This window comes from Cucumis melo, chromosome 3, assembly GCF_025177605.1.
Source record: "Cucumis melo cultivar AY chromosome 3, USDA_Cmelo_AY_1.0, whole genome shotgun sequence".
NCBI classification, from domain to species: Eukaryota; Viridiplantae; Streptophyta; class Magnoliopsida; order Cucurbitales; family Cucurbitaceae; genus Cucumis; species Cucumis melo.
Genome location: NC_066859.1, coordinates 29,564,885 through 29,585,383, shown reverse-complemented (window position 1 = coordinate 29,585,383; position 20,499 = coordinate 29,564,885). Strand labels below are relative to the sequence as shown.

The 20,499-nt window shown below is 32.0% G+C and overlaps 3 protein-coding genes across 3 annotated transcripts; 1 reads left to right on the top strand and 2 right to left on the bottom strand.

Annotated features, from left to right (window-relative positions):
• The first annotated feature begins 7,249 nt into the window (after window positions 1-7,249).
• Window positions 7,250-8,168, top strand: LOC103488544 (probable calcium-binding protein CML11). Its single transcript, XM_008447342.3, has one exon. It carries the CDS (start codon window positions 7,273-7,275, stop codon window positions 7,774-7,776), a length of 504 nt encoding a protein of 167 aa, XP_008445564.1. The 5' UTR covers window positions 7,250-7,272; the 3' UTR covers window positions 7,777-8,168.
• A 399-nt stretch (window positions 8,169-8,567) lies between these two features.
• LOC103487900 (phosphatidate phosphatase PAH2-like) lies at window positions 8,568-16,054 on the bottom strand. The gene is made up of 12 exons (XM_051082403.1): window positions 14,143-16,054; window positions 13,071-13,941; window positions 12,486-12,793; window positions 12,206-12,279; window positions 10,881-10,965; window positions 10,677-10,763; window positions 10,526-10,598; window positions 9,898-9,941; window positions 9,515-9,643; window positions 9,317-9,415; window positions 9,115-9,239; window positions 8,568-9,024 (listed from the first exon to the last, which is right to left on the bottom strand). The coding sequence occupies exons 1-11, from the start codon at window positions 15,391-15,393 to the stop codon at window positions 9,183-9,185; spliced, it is 3,078 nt and encodes a 1,025-aa protein (XP_050938360.1). The 5' UTR covers window positions 15,394-16,054; the 3' UTR covers window positions 8,568-9,024; window positions 9,115-9,182.
• A 658-nt stretch (window positions 16,055-16,712) lies between these two features.
• Window positions 16,713-19,320, bottom strand: LOC127148496 (uncharacterized). Its single transcript, XM_051082402.1, has 6 exons — window positions 19,152-19,320; window positions 18,152-18,268; window positions 17,806-18,062; window positions 17,500-17,715; window positions 17,233-17,424; window positions 16,713-17,151 (listed from the first exon to the last, which is right to left on the bottom strand). Exons 2-6 carry the CDS (start codon window positions 18,261-18,263, stop codon window positions 16,804-16,806), a joined length of 1,125 nt encoding a protein of 374 aa, XP_050938359.1. The 5' UTR covers window positions 18,264-18,268; window positions 19,152-19,320; the 3' UTR covers window positions 16,713-16,803.
• Window positions 19,321-20,499: the final 1,179 nt, after the last annotated feature.

Sequence of the window (20,499 nt, the reverse complement as noted above, 5' to 3'; positions counted from 1 at the left end):
CGTTAATTCCCTGTATTTTAGCAATTAATTGGTGTACTTGTTTTATAATAATACAAGTGATGTAATATGAAGGTAGGATCTTGCTAACTATGGAGTTTGGAAGATTAATTTTAGTGTAAAACGACAACAAAGAAAAAAGTAATACAATAAAAAAGATAAAGAAGAATATATAAAATATGATAGAGTTATTAGAATAAGATTCTGTTTGTCGTTACTCATTTTAGTAGAATGGTTGTAGAATACGGTTCTTTTATTATTGTTATTATACTGTTTAAATATAGAATTAGATTCTTCTTATCTTATTATTATTATTATTATTATTATTATTATTATTATTATTATTATTATTATTATTATTATTATTATTATTATTATTATTATTATTATTATTATTATTATTATTATTCTACTACTACTACTACTACTACTATTATTATTATTATTCCATACAAATATTATATATACAGTGAATTTATTTATTTATAATGTAATGTATGTGCATTACTTTTGGTTTTGAAAGATGACGAAAATTTAGTAAATAATTAGGGTTCTTGTGCTTCTATAAAAGAGATATTTTTAAAAAATGATAAAATATTGAAATTATTTATAAAATAAAATAAAATTCATCAAATTCTCTAATAATTTATTTAGAATTTTTTATTAGTAAATAATTTCATTTGGTCGTATTATTCATACCAATTTCTTTTTATATATAAAACAAAAACATTGATGATGTTGCAAGGGTCATACTTGGGCAAGGTTTTTTAAACGATGATAATAGGTTGAATTTTGAGATTTATGCCTAATTTTTATAATTTTCTGTAAGAAGCAATGTTATGTGTGTGTGTCTATATATATATTATTGTCAAATACATAATTCCCCCATAAAATATTTATATCAAAATTTATTTAGAGGACATACAATTATAATATTTTTATAGATTAATTACTCATTTAAAACCATAAATTAAATCAATCATCCATGGGCGATATGTCAACAATAACTTTCAAATAAAAGATTAATTTTTCTTATCAACTTCATTGATTGGATTTTTATTTTGTGGATTTGTGAATTTATGCTGTTGTCATTTCAAAGTATTTGTAGTGCGTGAGTGGATAGCTTTTATCCACATGACACAGATTCTAGATTTTTCGACTGAATTTATGCTATTGTGTGTGTGTGTATATATATATATATATATATATATATATATATATATAATCACAAAAACAGAAAAAAGAAACAAAACTTTTTTAAAAAAAGAGATTTGTCGTATGTGACTGTTGGACACTTGGATAATTGCATAAACATGGAATATTTTTCATATATATTCTAATTAACAAAAAGAAAAAAAGTGTGCTTTTATAATAATATATAGCAACCTAACTTACATATCTCTACAAAACTAATATTGCAACGAAGGGCAATCGGCATCCTCTTTTTATATTGAAGACTAATTTAGAAGACAAGTACTGGTCTTCATTTCATGCTTTATATGTAATTTAAAATTATTGAATTTTAGAAAACTGATAAGAATACATAAGTTTGAAAATTTTCTAAAATACCAATTTAGTTAAATTGTTATTGATATTTAGAACAAACTCTTGTCTGTCTCATCTATTTTATAAATTTAACAAGGAATTAAGAAACTCTCTTTGATTAACAAACGACAACATTAGAGAAGAAGAAATTAGAAAGGTTTACAAATAAATATGACAAACAAAATCTTATTCTAGAAAACTCTCTCCACCGTCTAGATTAAAGATCCTTCTTGTCTAAGAATACATTATTCCATCTCCAACTAACCACGAATAGATGCTCAAACGGCTGAAAAGACATGGCTGGACGGAAGTGGGTTTTCTTTCTAATTTCTCATTTTGGTGACGTTTGAATTCTCTTGATCCGCGTGCGTGTATCTCATACATTAACCGGCTGCTGCTCCTGCTGCAAGGTTATATAAAAAAAGTAACCTAATTGAAACTATTCCTGAAGACTCATCAAGTCTAAGTAAGTAAATATTGTTGATAAAAGAGAGTCATGTAAAAACATCACTTAGAATGGATTTTGGATACCAACACAGAATGGTGCATAAAGGAAAGGGAAATAGAGAAGTAATGATGTTGGAAAAGTTTTTCTTTTTCATTTTTCTGTGTGCTACTCATTTTAATATACGTAAACTAAAGAGAACAAAATGATGAGATTTTCTTTATTTATAATTAAAAAAAAAGGTTGTACACTGTCAAATTAAAAACTATAAAAAAAGAAAAGTTGTATATATATTAATTATGTTAATGAGATACTAGAGATAGGAATATCAATAATAGAAGCATAACAGTTACTTAACATACTTGTTACGTTTCAAAAAATGATTATGTGAATAATGTTCAAAATAATATGGAAAACATTTTTTTGTTGTTTTAAGAAAGTTGAAGATAACTTTTGAATCTTAAATAAGTGGTAACAACGAATTTAATTTTCTAAAGAGAGTTGAAATTGATTTATAAATAACGAGGACACACTTCTCAGTTTTTACATCCAAAACAACGAAATGAAAAAACTAAAATTCAGCCATTTTCTGCATTCTATAACTTTTCTATATATATAAATAATGGTTGAAAAGATAAAAGTGGAATAAACTTTGGTGTAAAATAACAGTCTATTGACCTATTTATGTTAAAAATAGAAAATTTTAAACAATCATGTAATTAGATCTATTTATTTAGGCTACGTGTTTAGAAAGTCATTTCTTAAATTATTTTCTACAAAAATGATCTTAATATTTGAGGTTTCACAACAATTTGGACTTTTCATAACATAAGAAAGTAAAGGCAGATCTAAAGGGAGAGAGAAGAAATATTCATTAAAGCCAAATTCATTTTGTTTCTTGCAGTGAAAAAATTGGAGTTTTTTAATTTGCTAAAATTTATGGCTATAAATATCACTTATTAAACGTAAGAAAATGAAAGAGATTTAATTTTACAAAAAAAAATAATGATAAATGGAGTGATAGTTCTTTAAAGAAATTAAGAACCTAATTTTTTTTTTAATCATTTACTACTTCAATTCTATCACTCTCCTACTTCTGTTTTACTAAGCAGAAAGTTAAAAGTCTAATTCAAAAAATAAAGGAATGGCAATATCCCAACTTGTCTTACTTTTTGAAAAATTTAACCCAAATTGTAATTTAGCTTGATTTCAATATCTAATTGTTAATGTCTATTAGTAATTAATTAAGTAATAAATTTCAGCTTGCTTTCATGCAATGATTGTTTAAATAAGATTAGCCTAAAACCCACATATTAACTAATAGATATTAGAAGCCTTTTCCATTTCGCAACAAGATTACATAAACACAAGAAGGAGGACCAAACTTGCTCAAGCCAGCCCTTCCTTCCTTTATTAGTGAAAGTCAAAAGCTTAGGAACAAAAACATAAAAGCATAGGGTGTTGCCAATTTTTTATCAACGCCTTTTGTTCTGAAACCTTTCGGCATAATCGATGAGTTTGTCAAGCTCGTCTTCTGAGATAAGGCCGTCGCCATTCTCATCAGAATAAGCCATACCGTAGTGAGCTTTGTAGAATGGTATAGAGTGACCCAAGAACCCCATGGCTTTGATGAGCTCACCGATGCTGAGGTAACCGTCTCCGTCGATGTCGTGCTCACGGAAGATTTCCTTCATCTCTTCCCTTGAGAAATTGAACTTGCTTACACCATGATGGGCCATTTCTTTTGTGGGAAAAAGGATAGCTTCGTGTTTGCTTATTGCGTTTGGGGTTGTGAGTTCTTGAGTGTGTGTGTTTTGGGGTATTTATGGATCTACAAACAAAGACTTTATTCTCATCATACCTTATGATATGGTCCCATTATATTCTTACCTTATGACAACAGTCAAATATTCCACCTCAAAAACTTGCATCTGGTCACCTTTCGCTCATTATTTAATTTTATGGTTAAATAATAATCTTTTAGCAAGATATTAACAAGAGAGAGAAATCAAAAAATGCATCCAAACTTCTCAACTGAGCTAACGTACTCATTTTAGTTTCTCAAAAACAAATGCAAGTCAAAATTTTATTGACACATTGAATTGTGTGTATGTTTTTTCATGAAAACTCCATTGACTTCTTTTTTTAAGAAAAAAACTGATTCTGAAATTTATATTTAGACATTTAAAAGTATATAACATTGAAATGAATTAAAGAAAAACTAAAATAGTATTTTGATGTTAAAATTATGTTCTTTTTTTAAAGATACAAACCGTCCTTAGATACATCCGACATTTCTACAAAATGGACACCTTTTTAGCATCCGCACTTCATTGGATATGTATTAGAAAGGTACAACAACGACAAAATAGGGGCTAAAGATAGTATATTAAACAAAAGTATGCAAATGCAGAGCAATAGTATTAAGATTATAGTTAGAGGAAAAAACAATATCCAATGATATTAAAATTATGTTTATATAGTCAAAATAGTGTAAAATGTTTGTTTATAGGCATTTGAAGAACTTCCCTATATATATATATATATATATATATTATATTCCCTCCTCTTAAAAAGAAAGAATTCAAACTTCCAAAACAAAATCTAATGATATTTTCAACCATTAATTTTTTATTTAAATTGTTGAAGTCTTTTTAATTATAAAAAAAATGATCAAAATATTTACAATTATCCTAAGGATCGTAAATTTTAATTTTTATTATATTTATAAATATCTTTAACAATTTTATTATCTAAAATAATTATTTTTTTAACACAAAAGTATAGATATAAATTAAATTTACTGTAATATATCAACAACTTTTGAGGTTATTGTTTCATCGTCTTTGATCTCTCTATCGAAGACCTAAATTTGGTTCCATTCAAAATGATTCTATCATTAATAATTTATTCTTTTTTTCTAAAAAAGCATACAACAGTGTGTGATGACTAAGAACCAAAATTTATGCATACATTATATATATATATATATATATATAGTATGGGGTTCTCGAAGAAAAAGAGAATATAAGGATTTTTTTTCTTTTTTTTTTTCTTTGTTGTTGTTGTGGCAGAAATTTGGAATCTGCATGGGATGAAAAAGGGCATCTACTTCTATTTATATTATATAATATTTTTTGAAATGACAATAATGGACGGAAGCATAAATTTACAATAACTCTCATAAACAAAAAATAGTTAAATAATGGGAAAGGGAAAAAAAGATTTTTTTTTTCACAAATTAAAAAGCATAATAAAAAATAATTCATGCAGTTTTTGAAAGATGCAGATCAAATGGAGGAAGTTGGTTTTCCATTTATTTAAATAATTAATAGAAAAACTGGTACAAATACTTTTATCCTCCACTTCCTCAATCTTCTCTATTTGCCATATTTGAAAATATTTCTAAAAGATTTATCACTTAAAACATTTTACCCTGAAACTTATTGTTACATTAACCTTATGATTTTGTATCGAGAGATTATCACTATACTGTTAGAGTATTTAATAAATAATATTGATATAATTACATTTTGGCATTAGGTTAATCAGTGTTAGTTTAATGCTTATATTGTTGTTGTAATTGTTATTTTAGAAACCCTAATGAAGTTTCTTCTATCTCTCGCTATGTTGTCTTTGTCCCTCTAGAATTCTAGAGTTTTCATGGCATCAGAGAGAGTCCAAAACTTTCGAAAACTCAAAACTCTCCCTCTTTTTTCTTTGGAGTCATAGGCTACACCAAGAAACTTAAAACTCAAAACTCTCCCTCTACCCAAACTCTCAAATCTCACATCACAGTATATCTTCGGATCTTCCTTCTACCTTTTTGAAAATTGTTATTTTTAACCTAACAAAGCTTTTACCTTATAAGACTAATTGCTTCATATTTAAAAACTAATTTTTTTCATGTTGCGAAAATATATATCATTTTGTCCCCTGACCCGGCCTGTTATATTCTAAGTAATTTCTATTTGACATTTTTCTATTACCACTTTTCAAACTCAAATAATTAAAATTTAAAACTTTCTAATTTTTCTTTTCTTGGGCTTTCTTGCAAGGATTGGAAATTTAATGGTATAAAAAAGTTCTTACGTGGAATTTCCCTTGAAAATTAAAAATTTTGGGAAAATTCCATAAATTCCAACTCAAAAATATCAACAGTAAATAAATAAAATTGAAAACTTAAAAGGAAACTACCCTCTTTTTTATTTAAAAAAAAAAACCCTTAAAATTAAGTTTAAAACAACTAACTTAAACTTACAGAGAAAAATTGAAATAAAATTGGTAAAAATAAAATAAAATAAAGCTTACGAAATTGGAAATTGTTATTTAAAAAAATAGTAGAGTTATTCTTTTTTAAGAAAATAAGGAAGACAACGAAAATTTGCAAATCAAGCCTACAGATATGGAAAAGATATTCTGCAGAATCTACAGCTCGCTATGTAACATTATTGTTCTTGATCATAAACATAATAATTCTTGACAATGTCTTTTGACACGTTGTACAACATGTCGCTAAAGTTTTGCTTGTAATAAAATTATCCAACCACATTGTAGTAGCAAATTTGTTGACATCATATATCACTTTACAATTGATTTTACTGTGTTTGGATAAAATTTTCATTGCACGTACATGTAAAAATGGCGTAGCAGCATAGGTTCAGCAACAGTACTTCTTTTTTATTATATAAAATGAATGCCCCCATTTTATATCTACATTTGCATATTCTAACATAAGAACGAATTCTTAATGATCTTCGAACTTCAATCCAGAAACCATCCCTTTGTATTATGTGATAATCAAGAAGCAGCTGTTCATATAGCCTCCAACCCAAATCTTCCACCAAAACTTTGCAAAATTTAATATATGGGATTATTTATAAGTTTCAGGAAATATATATAATATAAATAAGTTCAAGAGTGGAATTTTTGTTAAAAGAAAAGGGAAAAAGACTATTGAGGAAAGTTTGAAAACGTTTTTTCTTTTCTTGAAAGTTTGAGGAGAAACTTCTATACATTGTCTCTTTTGTATTGATGTTTAGTGCATATGAAACATATTTTTATCAAGATAAAGTACGTGAGATTCTAATTTTGTAAATACTAAGAATGTTAACAGTTTTACAATTATAGAGTTACGTTCCATTCACCTCAAAAAGAAATAAGGTTAAAAAGTCAAACCAAAGTTCCTTTTTGAGCTACTATAAAATACTTGAACCATGTTAAGGTTTGTTTCATCTTCAAACAATCCAATCTAACAAAAATATATAGCTGTAATTAGTTTAAGAATGTCTGTCTCCCATCTTCAAGCTTGGGCTAAGATTGAAGCCAGTGAGTTGATAAAGAAGTATGATAGAAATGGCGATGGTGTTCTCACAAAAGAAGAGCTACAATCTTTCCTTCACGATGCTCGTCTCAAAAATATAAGGTTTGTATCGTCTAGCACGATCCCAAAAACTAACGAAAATCTTGACCAAAAGGTTAGCTCAAATACTCGCATAAAACCAAAAAAGCAGTTGTTGGATAAAGCTCAAGATTCGTTGAGACAATCTAATGTACCTTTGAGTCGAGAGCAAATAAAAGAGATTTTTAAATATCATGACAGCAACAAAGATGGTTTCCTCAGCATACGGGAGTTAACAAAAGCTTTCGGCTCTCTAGGATCAATTGTCCCATTTGCCAAAGCTCGCCACGCTATGGCTTATGCTGATGTCGATGAAGACGGTCTTATCAGTGAAGCCGAGCTTCACAAACTCATTGATTATGCCGAAAAAATCATTAAGAAGAAATGAGCTTGCAAGGATAATTCTTGGTGTATTCTACTTAGGGAAGAGAATTATGTAACTAGAAGTAAAATATTAAAAATAAATAAAATAATAATTTAAAAATAAAAGGTCATATATTGGAATTTTTTAAAAATATTTTCTTTTCATTTTTTTTTTTTTTGTTGCAAAATTATTGTAATCAAAGCTTCTTTTGTTAATAAAATAGAAGAGATGTATGTTGGAGTTAAAAATCTTAATCTGTTATTGTTGAGTGTTAATATCAATATCTCACAACATTATAAATATGGCCTTAATCTATGAACATAAGCTCAAAATATTGAACCAAAATTTCAAATTTGACAACTCCTCCCAACTAAATATATATATATATATATATATATATATAAATATTTGATTCTCTTTCAACTTGTCTACAACACTACATAGGATAAAGAAAGGATTTCAAACTTATACATGCACGAAGCATCTACCTTTTAACATTTAAAATATGATACTTTGCAAATACCATGTATGTTCATATAAAATCCTAACTTCGTATAACCATTATTCCAATATAAAACTGTAAAAAAGTTGACCCTTTAATCTCAAGAAAAGAAATAGTCCTATATTCATTTTGAGACAATATCTCTTTTCTACTTTAATTGAAATAAAAATAAATCCTAACAAATGTAAATAAGGACTTTTGATTTGTCAAGTATATACAGACGTGTGTATACATGTGTGAATACGTGTGGGTGTGTGTATAGAAAGAAAGAAGAAAATCTCCATCATATGTATACATTTAAATAAGAATATAATGAAAGAAAAATAAACGGAACTATTGAGGATTGCCACCATGTTCGTGGTGTAAGGAAATTCCTTTAGCAATCAGAAAGGTACAATGAAAATGTACAAGCATTTAATTTGTACATAACAAGGAAACAGATGATGGGAATTTATTCACATTTCAAGGAATTTTCCGCACTTTCTTCCTCAAGGGAAATAAATACATATCTTATGGAACTTAATTATTTACCTATGAATTTAAACTACATATATACTTACAAAACCTAAACTATTGGTGGATGGAAACATCAGACTGTACAATAATATACTATATCCAGTATGTAACACAAAAAATTTCAACTTAGCAGATATCAGCATGAAATATGAAGTGATTCTGCAGATGAATTTTGATGAGAATTAATGTGGGCAATCAGCAATTGATCCAGAAGTTTAATAATCTCTATCAATGAATTTAGCAAGGAAATCCACCTGGAGCAAGTTTGTTGGAGAATATCAGAGAAATGCTAAAATTTCAGCAGATGACATAACATAGGAATTTGTAAATCAAAATCTACTAACCGAGCACATTTAATCCCCAGATTCAAGGATCTCCAATAATGTAACGAGAATCTTTTAGGCAGACAACTTTAAAAATCTACCGAGGGAGGTGGTAGTTTCCAGTAATTCCATGAATTGAAGTCCTCCTGTGAAAACAACCGAAGAATTGGTTCAATAAAAGTAATTCAAGAATTAGTCCAAGTTCAGTTTGGAGCTTAAGAACCTGCTCGGATGAGGTCATGGGAGGAAACATGCCATTGACAAGAGTGTGAAGAGAAGTATAAGATTTCGTGTCGACACGGCGGTTTACAACAACCTCCCCCTACAAACATGAACATTTTGATGAACTTTGATGCTAGCAAGTAGTATAAGATTATTCTGTTTTTCAACTCATATTCATGACCCCCCCCCCCCCAAATACCTTGGGATTAATAATGAAGATTTTTCCTTTTGGAATTCCAACTTTAAGGTAGCTAAATTCATCCGTGTCCCTGTTTCCAAACCCAGCATAAAATGGATTGCAATCTGGAGGAAATAGTTCTCGAATCCTCTAGAAGTTACAAAAGCAGACTATGAGCCATCTTATTCAGAAGTCAGAACACATGTAAACGTATGATATTCAAAATTTCTAAGTTGAGGAATTGTATCCTGAAAAATGCTTAATATCCAAGTAAAAATACATTTTTGACAGCATGCATCAAAACTGCAGCTCATCAAAGTATACTTGTGAGAATGAAGAATGTAAAATTTGTATAAGTTTCAATATCAAAGAAAAATATCAACAAAGATAGAAGGAAAACTAACCTCCAAGCAGGCAATCTTGAACTCATGAGGAGCCCGCCGAATAACTGTGAAGGAGGAATTGAGCTCAAAGGTATTATTCACAAATCCAAGCATGCCTAGCCTATTTATATGTTTATCGCATTATTCTTCAAATTATGCTTACAACCCATTCTCCACAATTAGCTAGGAAAACTTCAGCACCCCAAAGCTAGAATTAGGAGATGGGTTTTTTTACCAGAAAGCTTAATTTTAAGATTTTTTCCAGGGAAAACATCCCATGCTACCCTCCCCTCACCCCGAGCATATGCTTTCAATAAACCAGGCATTTAGACTCCCAAGAGCATGGATGCAAATTTAGGAGACTCGTAAAAGGCCAAAGGATTTGAACGACTCTGCTAAAGTATTTCAAGGGAAAAACATGCTGCATCAAACTACTAAATAGTTCCAATTCCTAGTTTAAATATAAACACTAAATCTAAGAATACATTCCATAACCAAAACTTTCTCCAGAACATCTAGCAATTTACTAAAATCTAGACTTAGAAGAGAGAAGCATTGAATAGTAATTCTCAAAAGCATAATTAGTAGGGAAAAGCTATAATATGTTTCACGTAATTTCTAACTAAGAGAGGGGATAAAAGGCAGTAACCTTCACGATATAGTGAAGGGAAAAGCCCATCAGGGGAGATAACCACAGGCCCCTCTGGTAAAGCCTTCCCATCCTGCATTGGTAAAAACCAGGAAAGATCAATCGTGGATACTAAGTCAAGAATTTAAGCTCTAAATAGTGAATACATTACTTGCTTAAGGTTGAAAAGAAATTGGCGGGTGTGATACGCCTGAGAAATTGATCGTGCACTGAGAAAAAGCAATTGGTACCCATTTTCCTGAAAATATATAAAATAAAGTAAACTAAATTAAATTAAATTAAACTGGGAGAGTTCATTGCATCATAGTTCATTACATTCGATCGTCCAACTGATGAGGACGAGATGAAAACATACCTTAATAGCAGAAAATAAATTTGTGACACCTGTTTGTGACCAATCCATTCCAACAAAGGGCATGAATTGACCCAGAACATCCGACCTAAGAAAGTGACAGAAGAGGAAAAAGTAAAAAAAGTGAGCACGAGAGATAGGAAAAAAAGAAGAAAAAAAGGTAAATATTTATTTAAGTCCCCTTAGATAACTTTATTTTTAGAATTTGATTAAGAATTCAAGTGTTTCTTTAATAAAGTTGATAGTCCAGCTTGGAACATGAGAGGAAACAAGCATGAATTTCAAATTCAGAAAACTAAAAACCAAATCATCATCAAATGGGGTTTAAGCTATTTATTGCACAAGAACATTGGGCAAAACATTAAAGAACTCCATTGACTGAAAAGCTAACGCTACAAATAAGCCAGACTTGAACAAATGATAGAAAAGCAAGGAAAATTTACTGTGTGGAAGATTTCTATTTTCATTTTCTTTCTTTCATGGCAAATAAAACAGTGATTAATTAATAATAGAATGGAAAGTGAAATGATAATCCCTGATGTAATATTAAATGGAAATCCTCCAACACTGCATACAAACAAAAGAAATACTAAAATTAAAAGATTTGACTTTCTTCAGCTATAACCAAAATTGGACTCTAGTTCAATAGGTTCAACATCTTCCTAAAAGTTTTCCTTTTCTTTACCACCAGATGATCAAATAACATGAACAAACTGCTGAACCATACATTTCTGAAGAGTACCACTCTTCTTTGACGTCATTCCACCAAAAATAAAGTTCAACAGGAGAAAGGCATTTATCTGATTTCTTCTGATCTGAATTTCAAGGAGTTAGTGATGGTTATCTTCCTGCATTGGCACTAAAGTCGGCTTGTGTTTCCCAAGCTGCATGAATACTTCCTACTAACAAAGAAATTGGGAAGTGTTCAAGAGCTACCTATTCATGTTTAGTTCACAAAGGTTTAGACGTTTAGTTTCCGCAGCTGGAGAATTTAATAAGTGGCATCTTCACCATCCTAACCCTAATATAATTTTCCCACAACTGAATCGCTAAGTGAATAATGAAGAAAACTCTTGTGTACAAGAAACTTGATTCCGGGGCTTTTTTTCCGATAAGAAACAAACGTCCAATATCAAAGAGAATGTTAATTTGATGGCAGAAGATATTACTATTGACTCATCCAAGTGCCCTATTTTCATTCTGGAAAAGTATATAAAGGAGCCAACAACTGGAGCAAATAATTACCAAACAAAAGTTACTCTCCATAAATAAAACTATGCTCAAAATCAGAATATCACGTTGAAAATCATCAAGGCGAAATAACATACTTTGTTATTGTCCCATCCACATCTGATATCACTACGCGAGTATTCCATTTCCACAAATAAATCCGGGCATCAACCTATTCAGAGACATAATCAGTCACAAATGCAAATATGAAGGGAAATAAATAAAGAAATAGGACAGGGGCGGCTGAATTGTTAGGAAAAAGATAAGAATAGTAGTAGTAGTAATAATAATAATAATAATTATTATTATTATTATTGTTGTTGTTGTTATTATTATTATTATTATTTTAAAAAATAAAATAAAATAAAAGACTCTGACCTGCTGTTTTCCAAGCACTGCAGTGCAAAATGTGAAAGTTATCGTGTTCCCCCCTTCCCTGAGATTTAAGGACGCCAGCTGCTCTGATGTCGGTGAGAGGGATTTAACCATCTTTTTCTCTACCTTGTGCCTAACAATGCTTGCTTCTCCATCCAGTCCATTATTTCTATCCGAAGCCTTCTTAATATCAAAATCTATGCATCCATCAACAGCTGATTGAGTTTCTTTACTAGAATTAGATCTTTTAAAAGAGAAAGGCCAAAGTTTCCAATTTCCAACTGGGTCAATGGTTGCTTCTGCTGGACTACCTGCACAAGTTTTCTCAATGGGATCAAGAGCTATAATGTGTTTCATTACGGACATGCATTCATGTTTTCAATAATAATGATCCTCAACTAAATAGAGCAACCTCACTCCATAAAGAATAACTGCCAAATTTTAATCATAAAGAAAGGAAGCAATATAATTCTAAAAAGACACAAAGGATCATTTATATAATCTAGAGCCTAAACAGTTACAAAATTGATGAAACAGTAAAGGTACTCAAAGATAATATTTTACAATAAAATATCTAAAATATCTTACCTGCTCCAGAGTTGGGAATAATATTTTTTCGTTCTTCTGAAACCCACAGTTCTTCAGAATTTGACCGAACCTCTGCCACTTTCTCTTCTCCATCACCACCAGACTTGGAGCTTGCATTATCTTTACAAAATTCCATCCACTTCAATGGTTTTGAATTTGAGTCCACAGAATGGCTTAGAGGATGATTGATCTTACAGGAAATTGAATTATCAACCATAGCCTGCATATTGGGTAGTGATGCTGCCAGACGCTCAACTTCTTTATTAGAAATTGGATGACTTGGAGGAATTGTGATGGGACTTGTAATCCTCTGATTGAAAATCTCTTGACTGTCTAGAGAACTGCTTGTCACATAACTTCTATTTGCAAATCTATCCTCTTCATCAATGCTACTTGGATATACTAATGGATAATCTTCTTTATCTTCGAAATGTTGACTTTCTGACTCTATACTCCCATTAATCTCAGTTTTTGGAACATCAATATCACTGAAAAGGAATTGTTCATCATCTGAATTTGTTGCTGGCAGTATAAGACTTTCTTTTGTTGCAACTCTATTATCAATAGAACTCAAAGAATTTTGGAACTTGCTGGTGACACTTCCATCTACACTTTTGCCATCTTGAAAATCTGAGCTGAAACTTGAACCTGTGCTATCAGACTTTAATTCTTTAACGGAACCAGGCATTTCTTCTGTAGACACCATTTGAGAATAGGAAGCTTCAAGTGTCGGTGTTTTTTCTTGATCCATTGTGTTGCCTTCATGAACAGAACTATTACAATGATCCACTTGTTGAGAAGAGTTCACAAGGACTTCAACTTTTTCAGTCTCAATTTCAAAATCTCCTGCTACCACACTAGAATCTGTATCCTGATAAAAAAAATTGGATATATCAGTGCTAATAAAAAACAGTTGCATTAATGGGAAAAAAATTCGGTAGACCTTCTAACCTAGGTCATGGCAACTTCTTTGTATCAACTCTTTGTATCAGTAAGAATGCTAGAACTAGACTTTGAATTTAACAATCCTATGAGTGTGTGCGCATTTTGTTCATGTCAGAATAAAGCTTACCTCAAGATGAACTTCAGTTGTCAAGTGCAATCCCTCAGTTTGAACATCAATGATCCCAGATCCTCCATTGGCCAGATGGGAGACTTCATGAGTCAGTACACTTGAATCATCCATTGTCAACATTTGCTTGGAAGTTTCATAGAAAATTAAAGATTGCACTGCATCAGATTCACTCTTGTCTTCAGGCATGTTGAATACATGAGAAGCAATATTTGTTTCATCAGATAAGTGGTCCATTAGCAATGAAATTTGGGACTTGGAATCTACATTTTCAGCGATGGTTCCCAACGCCTGCACAGTCTCTTTTTCACTCTGTTGGATATCTCTTGGTGCGTATTTCACTTCATATGTCCTGTCAAAAACCTTTTCCCCTATAATAGAAGTTTCAACCATTTGATCCTTGATGCTTAAACTTGACATTTCTCTAGTCACCTCAATAGAAAGCTCTAGCTTTTCTGATTCCAACTGAGAGCCATTTATCTCGGGCTCGCTGCAGGTGTTATCACGGATTTTATCAATACTATTTCCCATGTTAGCTTTTACAGTTGATGTCACGTGGCCTTTTTCATCATCTCTCCTCAACTTCTCCTCATCCGTGCCATCTGAAGTGTCAATGGAAAAAAACTTAGAAGAATCTGTTTTCTCAAGCTCTTGGGCACGAAGATTGGTAGACCACCTAACCTCTAAAAGATCAGCTGCAATTTCAGCACGCTCCAGAGAATCTACCCTTGCAACAGATGTACCCGCATGAAGATCTTCTTTCATTGATTTACGACCCCATACAAATCCAAGTATCTGTCGCCGGGAGGTAGTTTTAGTCACTATCTTCCCTTTATCACTACTCTTCTCGATCCCATCTATTGAATTCCTAGTGTTATAGTAGCAACTTTTTGAACTAAGGATCCTCCTACCATCCAGTTCCTGCAGTATCTCATCGCCTGAAGAAGAAGGATATAATCCAGGTTCTTCTTCTACATCAACTTCCCTCAAAAAATAAGCTTCTCCTTTATGATCTAAATACATCTGGAAATTAGCTTCAACCCCATTTACAACTATGCTGACCACCTTCTCCTTTGTCTTCAAAACACCTTGAAATTTTCCAAACTTTACATACCAAGGTGATGATTTAAAACTACCATCCTGCTGTTCGACTACAACAATATCCACAGCTCCACCAAACGGATGAAATGGCCCAGAAACGGTATAAACACCCTTTGAAATGTAGCTACCTAGTATCCCCACAGCGTTCATCGTCCAAAGTTGTGATTTCTCAAATCACCCGAGTCACAAATCTCAAATTCTGGTCATCATATAATAACCTGTACAAGTTTCCCAATAAAACCGTGCGCCCAATGTTTAAGCTCAATATCCCCAATCAAATACCTCCAAATCTCTTAAAACTAAAAGAGAAAACTAAACTACAAATACAACTACCCCAGATCACAAATTTTCAATACAACGATCTCAATAACAAGCAGAATCAACCAATTTAACCAATCAATAAATCAATCAATTTAATCTCCAGTTTCTCACTTACAACAATTATTACAAGAAACCCAGATGATAAGCCACGGAGGTAACCAATGTTGAAACAGTCAAACAATTCAAATCAAAGAGAGAACCGAACGACAATATTGATGGCGATAATCAACAACCTGAAGACGCCATTAATCACAGAGAGAGGGAGTCACCATAAGTGTAAGGCTGATTGATAGGCAACCGCAACTGGTTTAAGAAAGAACCGCGAAGAAAATACGCCGTTGGCAGGATCATAGCATATTCGCTTTTAATTATTCGAATGTTCCTCCGCCATAATCCAATTCCAATTTTGCAGAGCAAGAACAGCACGTGATGTGCGAAACGTCGAAACCTTTGCACAATTAAGGATCGAAATTTGTTAAAATTGAAAAAATATATAAAATGAATAGTGTCTTTTTTGCTTTTATATTTTTCTAGAACAATAAGGTCTTTTTGCGATTATTTCTAAATAATGTCCTTTCAAAAATTAAGGTAAAAAATAGGGTAAAGAGAAAACTATCCTAACAAAATAGGATTATATTTTTTTAGAACAATAAGGTCTTTTTGTGATTATTTCAAAATAATGATATTTCAAAAATTAATATAAAAAATATGACAAAAATAAAACTATATCAAAGGATCAGAAGTTCGATACCACAAGACACTAGAGTGGATGTGTATATATAATTATTTTCTCATTCAATAAAATAATATACTATATATTAATTCCATAAGTAATAATATAAAATGTATGTTTTTCTTAATTTACTTCTTAACTTAAATTTTGGATAAATTATATATATAATTACCTAAAACAATTTATCATATGTAATTATATTTGTTTAATATAAAATATGGATTTTTTCTAATTTACTCGTAAAATATAGTTGGTAACTTTTTCTTTTGCCAAACTAAAATTGTGGGAAAAGTCACTACAAGAAACTAAAATTGTGGGAAAAGTCAAACATTCACAATGATGTTCGGATTGCTCAAAAAAATTTCGCGACGTTTTGGATTAAATTAAAATAAATTAATAAATATACAAACACAAATTAAAAAAATAGAATTAAAATTAATAATACGAATAAGTTGACTACAACAAAATATAGTTCTCAATATAGAAAAAACATAAACATAATGAAGCTAGGGATCATGTGGTGGTCCCTGTTGTGCACGAGTTAGGTCTTCAATCATCTTTTTCATAGCTTCCACTTGTGAAGCTAATGCTTGGTGATTTCTATCTTGTACTTCAATCCGTTCCAAAGCTTCATGAAGTTTAGCTTGTAATTCAATCTCTTTTTGTGTGGACTGTGAACAAGATGTCGACGAACTGCTTGCACTTGCCGTTCTGCGGGCCTTCGGCTTGGGTCCCCAACCAAGGCCTTTTGAGTAGCCTGGTCGTCTACCCAACACCTGATCGCATATCTCATCCTCAGAGAGTGGCTGACTACCCTCTGGGATAGGCTGGGATTGGAGTTCCAGCATTTGATTCTGCAACAAATTTAAAAATTATGTTAGGTAACGCGCAAAAATATATAATAAAAGTGGATAATTAATAAGGGTATAACTTACATGCGCATCCTCGGCGGCTTGCGACACGAATGTCCCAGCTCGAACATGTGTTTCCCGGAACAATTCCACACGATCGACCGGCTGCCCTCTTCTTTCAGCGAGCTCATGCTGTCGTTGTAGAAACGACTTGGACCCGCTACTATGATTGTAAGGCTGCTTCTGTCTAGCAGCCTTGTTTGTCCGTGATTGCTCCTGCATTAAAACAATTATATTGTTTATTTCTTATACATATAAAAACTTGTTATCATAATTAATCATGACAAATACCTGGAATGCACGGCTGATATAATGGTCGCAGAGGAAGTGCCAATCCTCATCACGTCCAACCAATGCGTTTGGTGGGTTGGCACGAGCCTCCTCCGGGTCGCTGTACTTTTTGAAATGTTTATGACAGTCGGCCCGGAACTCTTTAAAGGTCGTGAGCATCTGATGCTCAACAAACCTGTTCATTGCTTGATCATTGAAATCAAGCACAAAGAATCGCTGCACATTAGAAACATAACACATTAGATTGGCTAAAGTTAGATATGTTTCAAATGAAATCATATATAAATGTGTAGTGCATTTAATTACCTGGAGGTCGCCCTTGACGACCTCAATGTATTCTCTCCCAACGTCCGTCCACTTAAGACAGCGGACGGGAAATGTCTTTCGCACGCACACGCCAATCGCCTGGCTGAAGCGAACGGCGTGTGGAGAAATAGGCTTCTCCGCTCCAGGGGCGATCGTCATCGGAATGCGCCCATTTATTGCAACGTGGCGCTCTAACTCCAAGAGTCGAGACTGCGCACGTCTCCTAGGAGTCGGAGTCGTTTGTTGAGAAGAAGACTCTGCTCAATAAATAGACAATAACATATAAAGTTAGAAAAAAGAACATGAAATATTTGTAAGTTAAAATGAAGAAAATTCTTAGACTCACCCGTATTGTCGCCCACAGATGATGACCCTCCCGCGATGTTATTATCTAAATCGTCCTCAAACTGGAGGAACATATCGTCCGTCTCCATAAAATTTGATGGTCGATATGACATAATGGCTATGGACATAGAAAACAAACATTTTCAATTTAACTTAAACCTCCCTCTCCCCAGATAAGTAGTAATTCCATTTCATAATAATTACACGACCACTGTACACAAGATAATCTTCCCCATAGAATTTCTATCAGATCAAGACATCTCGGTATAGACTTAAGCATATTCAAAAATCTCATGCTAAAACTTTAACTTTCTTAAGTTAGCATGCTTATGAAAAAAGAAACTCTTGCATTAAGCAAGTCTCAAATCTAGCTTTGCTTTAAATTATCTCTTTGCTCTAATATTTTCAGAAACTTAGCATTCTAACACATTCTCATAAATCTCATGTTTTAAGAAATATGTTGAGTAGACCCATTAAAACCATCCGTATATAAGATTGAAGAATGTTAAACATTTTGTATAAACACAAAATTAAAAGTTTATTAGGTATTTCTCAAAGTTCAAACGACTAAGTAATTGGAGATCCTAAATCACAATCTCAAATTCAATAAACACCCCCCCCCCAATTCAATATAACCTCAAAAAATCTCTACACATTCAAATTTTTTATCAATCTCAAATTCAATTTCAACTTCAATCTCAACGTCAATCTTAAATCCTAAAACCACTTCAAATTCAAATTCAACACTAAAACCTAAAACTAATTCAAAATCTATATCCTAAAACTATTTCAAAATCTAAATTCTAAAACTAATCCTAAAACTAATTAACTAAAGCAAAACTAAAACAAAAACAAAAAAGAACTTTAAACAATTTCAATAATACATACATTTTTTTAACTTTGAAACAAAAAAAAAAAAACAAAAAAACAAACAAACCCGAAACTAATTTTTATCAAAAAAAACCCTAAAAAAACTAAATAAATTTACATATTTCACTTACCTAAAGTGGCAGACGGCGACGAGGAACAACGGCGAGGCGGTCGGCGACGGACGGCGGCGGAACAAAAGGAAAGCACGGCCGGGCGACGTTCTTCTTCTTCTCCTTTCTTTTTCTCCTCTCCTCTCGGCTTCGGTTCTGTGAATACAGAACTGAAACGAATTTAAAGGGGATTTCCCGACGCAGTGACGTGGCGTCGGGAAATCCCTCAAAATGCGTCGGGAAAAGGGGAATTCCCGACGCTCATTAAACCCCTTTTCCCGACGTTTAACGCGGCGTCGGGAAAAACCCCTATTCCCGACGCCGCTCCCGACGCACTGTTCACGGCGTCGGGAAAAACCCCTTTTCCCGATTTACTTTTTGCCGACGCCTTCATGTTGCGTCGGGAAAAAATGTTTTCCCGACGCCGCTCCCGACGCACTATTCACGGCGTCGGGAAAAACCCCTTTTCCCGATGTATTTTTGCCGACGCCTTCATGGTGCGTCGGGAAAGGTGGTTTTCCCGACGCATCTCCCGACGCGTTGTTGAGGGCGTCGGGAAAGCCCTTATTCCCGACGTTCTTTATGCCGACGTGCTTTTCGACGTCGGGAATTCTCCATTTTCTTGTAGTGAGTGTTTGAAATTATTAAGTTATTTTTTTTCTTTTTGAACTTTTGATATCTCAGATAGAAAATTTATCCATCAATATATGTTCGAATTTGTTAAAAGTAATAAGATTTAATAAGGTTGTGAACACCGGCGAATTTAGCATAGGTCCAAAGAAGTTGGAACTCCTCTCAACTTTATTATCTTTATATAATATATATAAAGAAAACTATTTAATTATTAATATTTAACATTAGCTTAGTGGTTATTTTGTATAAAATCCCTAATTCATTCTTTTTTTTTAATTTTTAAAGCAAATAAATGAAAAGGTCATGTGTTTAGTGTCATTTTTAATTTATGATTCATGGAAGTTACGCAATGTGATCCCCTCTCTCCCAACCACTTGCACATTAGGATGGTCAATATTAATTTTATGCAGGAGACTTTATAAAATTAAACATGTTTTCTTAAGGAAAAAAATTTACAAAAATAATTTATTACCATTAAATTAGAAAAATCCAACGTTTTATATTATTATTTATGGAACAAATATAATAATATATGATAAATTGTTTTATTTAATGAAAAAGTAATTATATATATATACATGGAGTGTTGTTTCTCTTATCCTTGACAAAAGGGTCAAATGGATCAACTATTTACATTTTTACAGCAAAATCAAGTGTAATGAGTTTTAAATTTTTTAGTGACTTTTCTACAATAAAGTATAAACGGTTGGTATTCTTTTATTATTCTTGGAAAAAA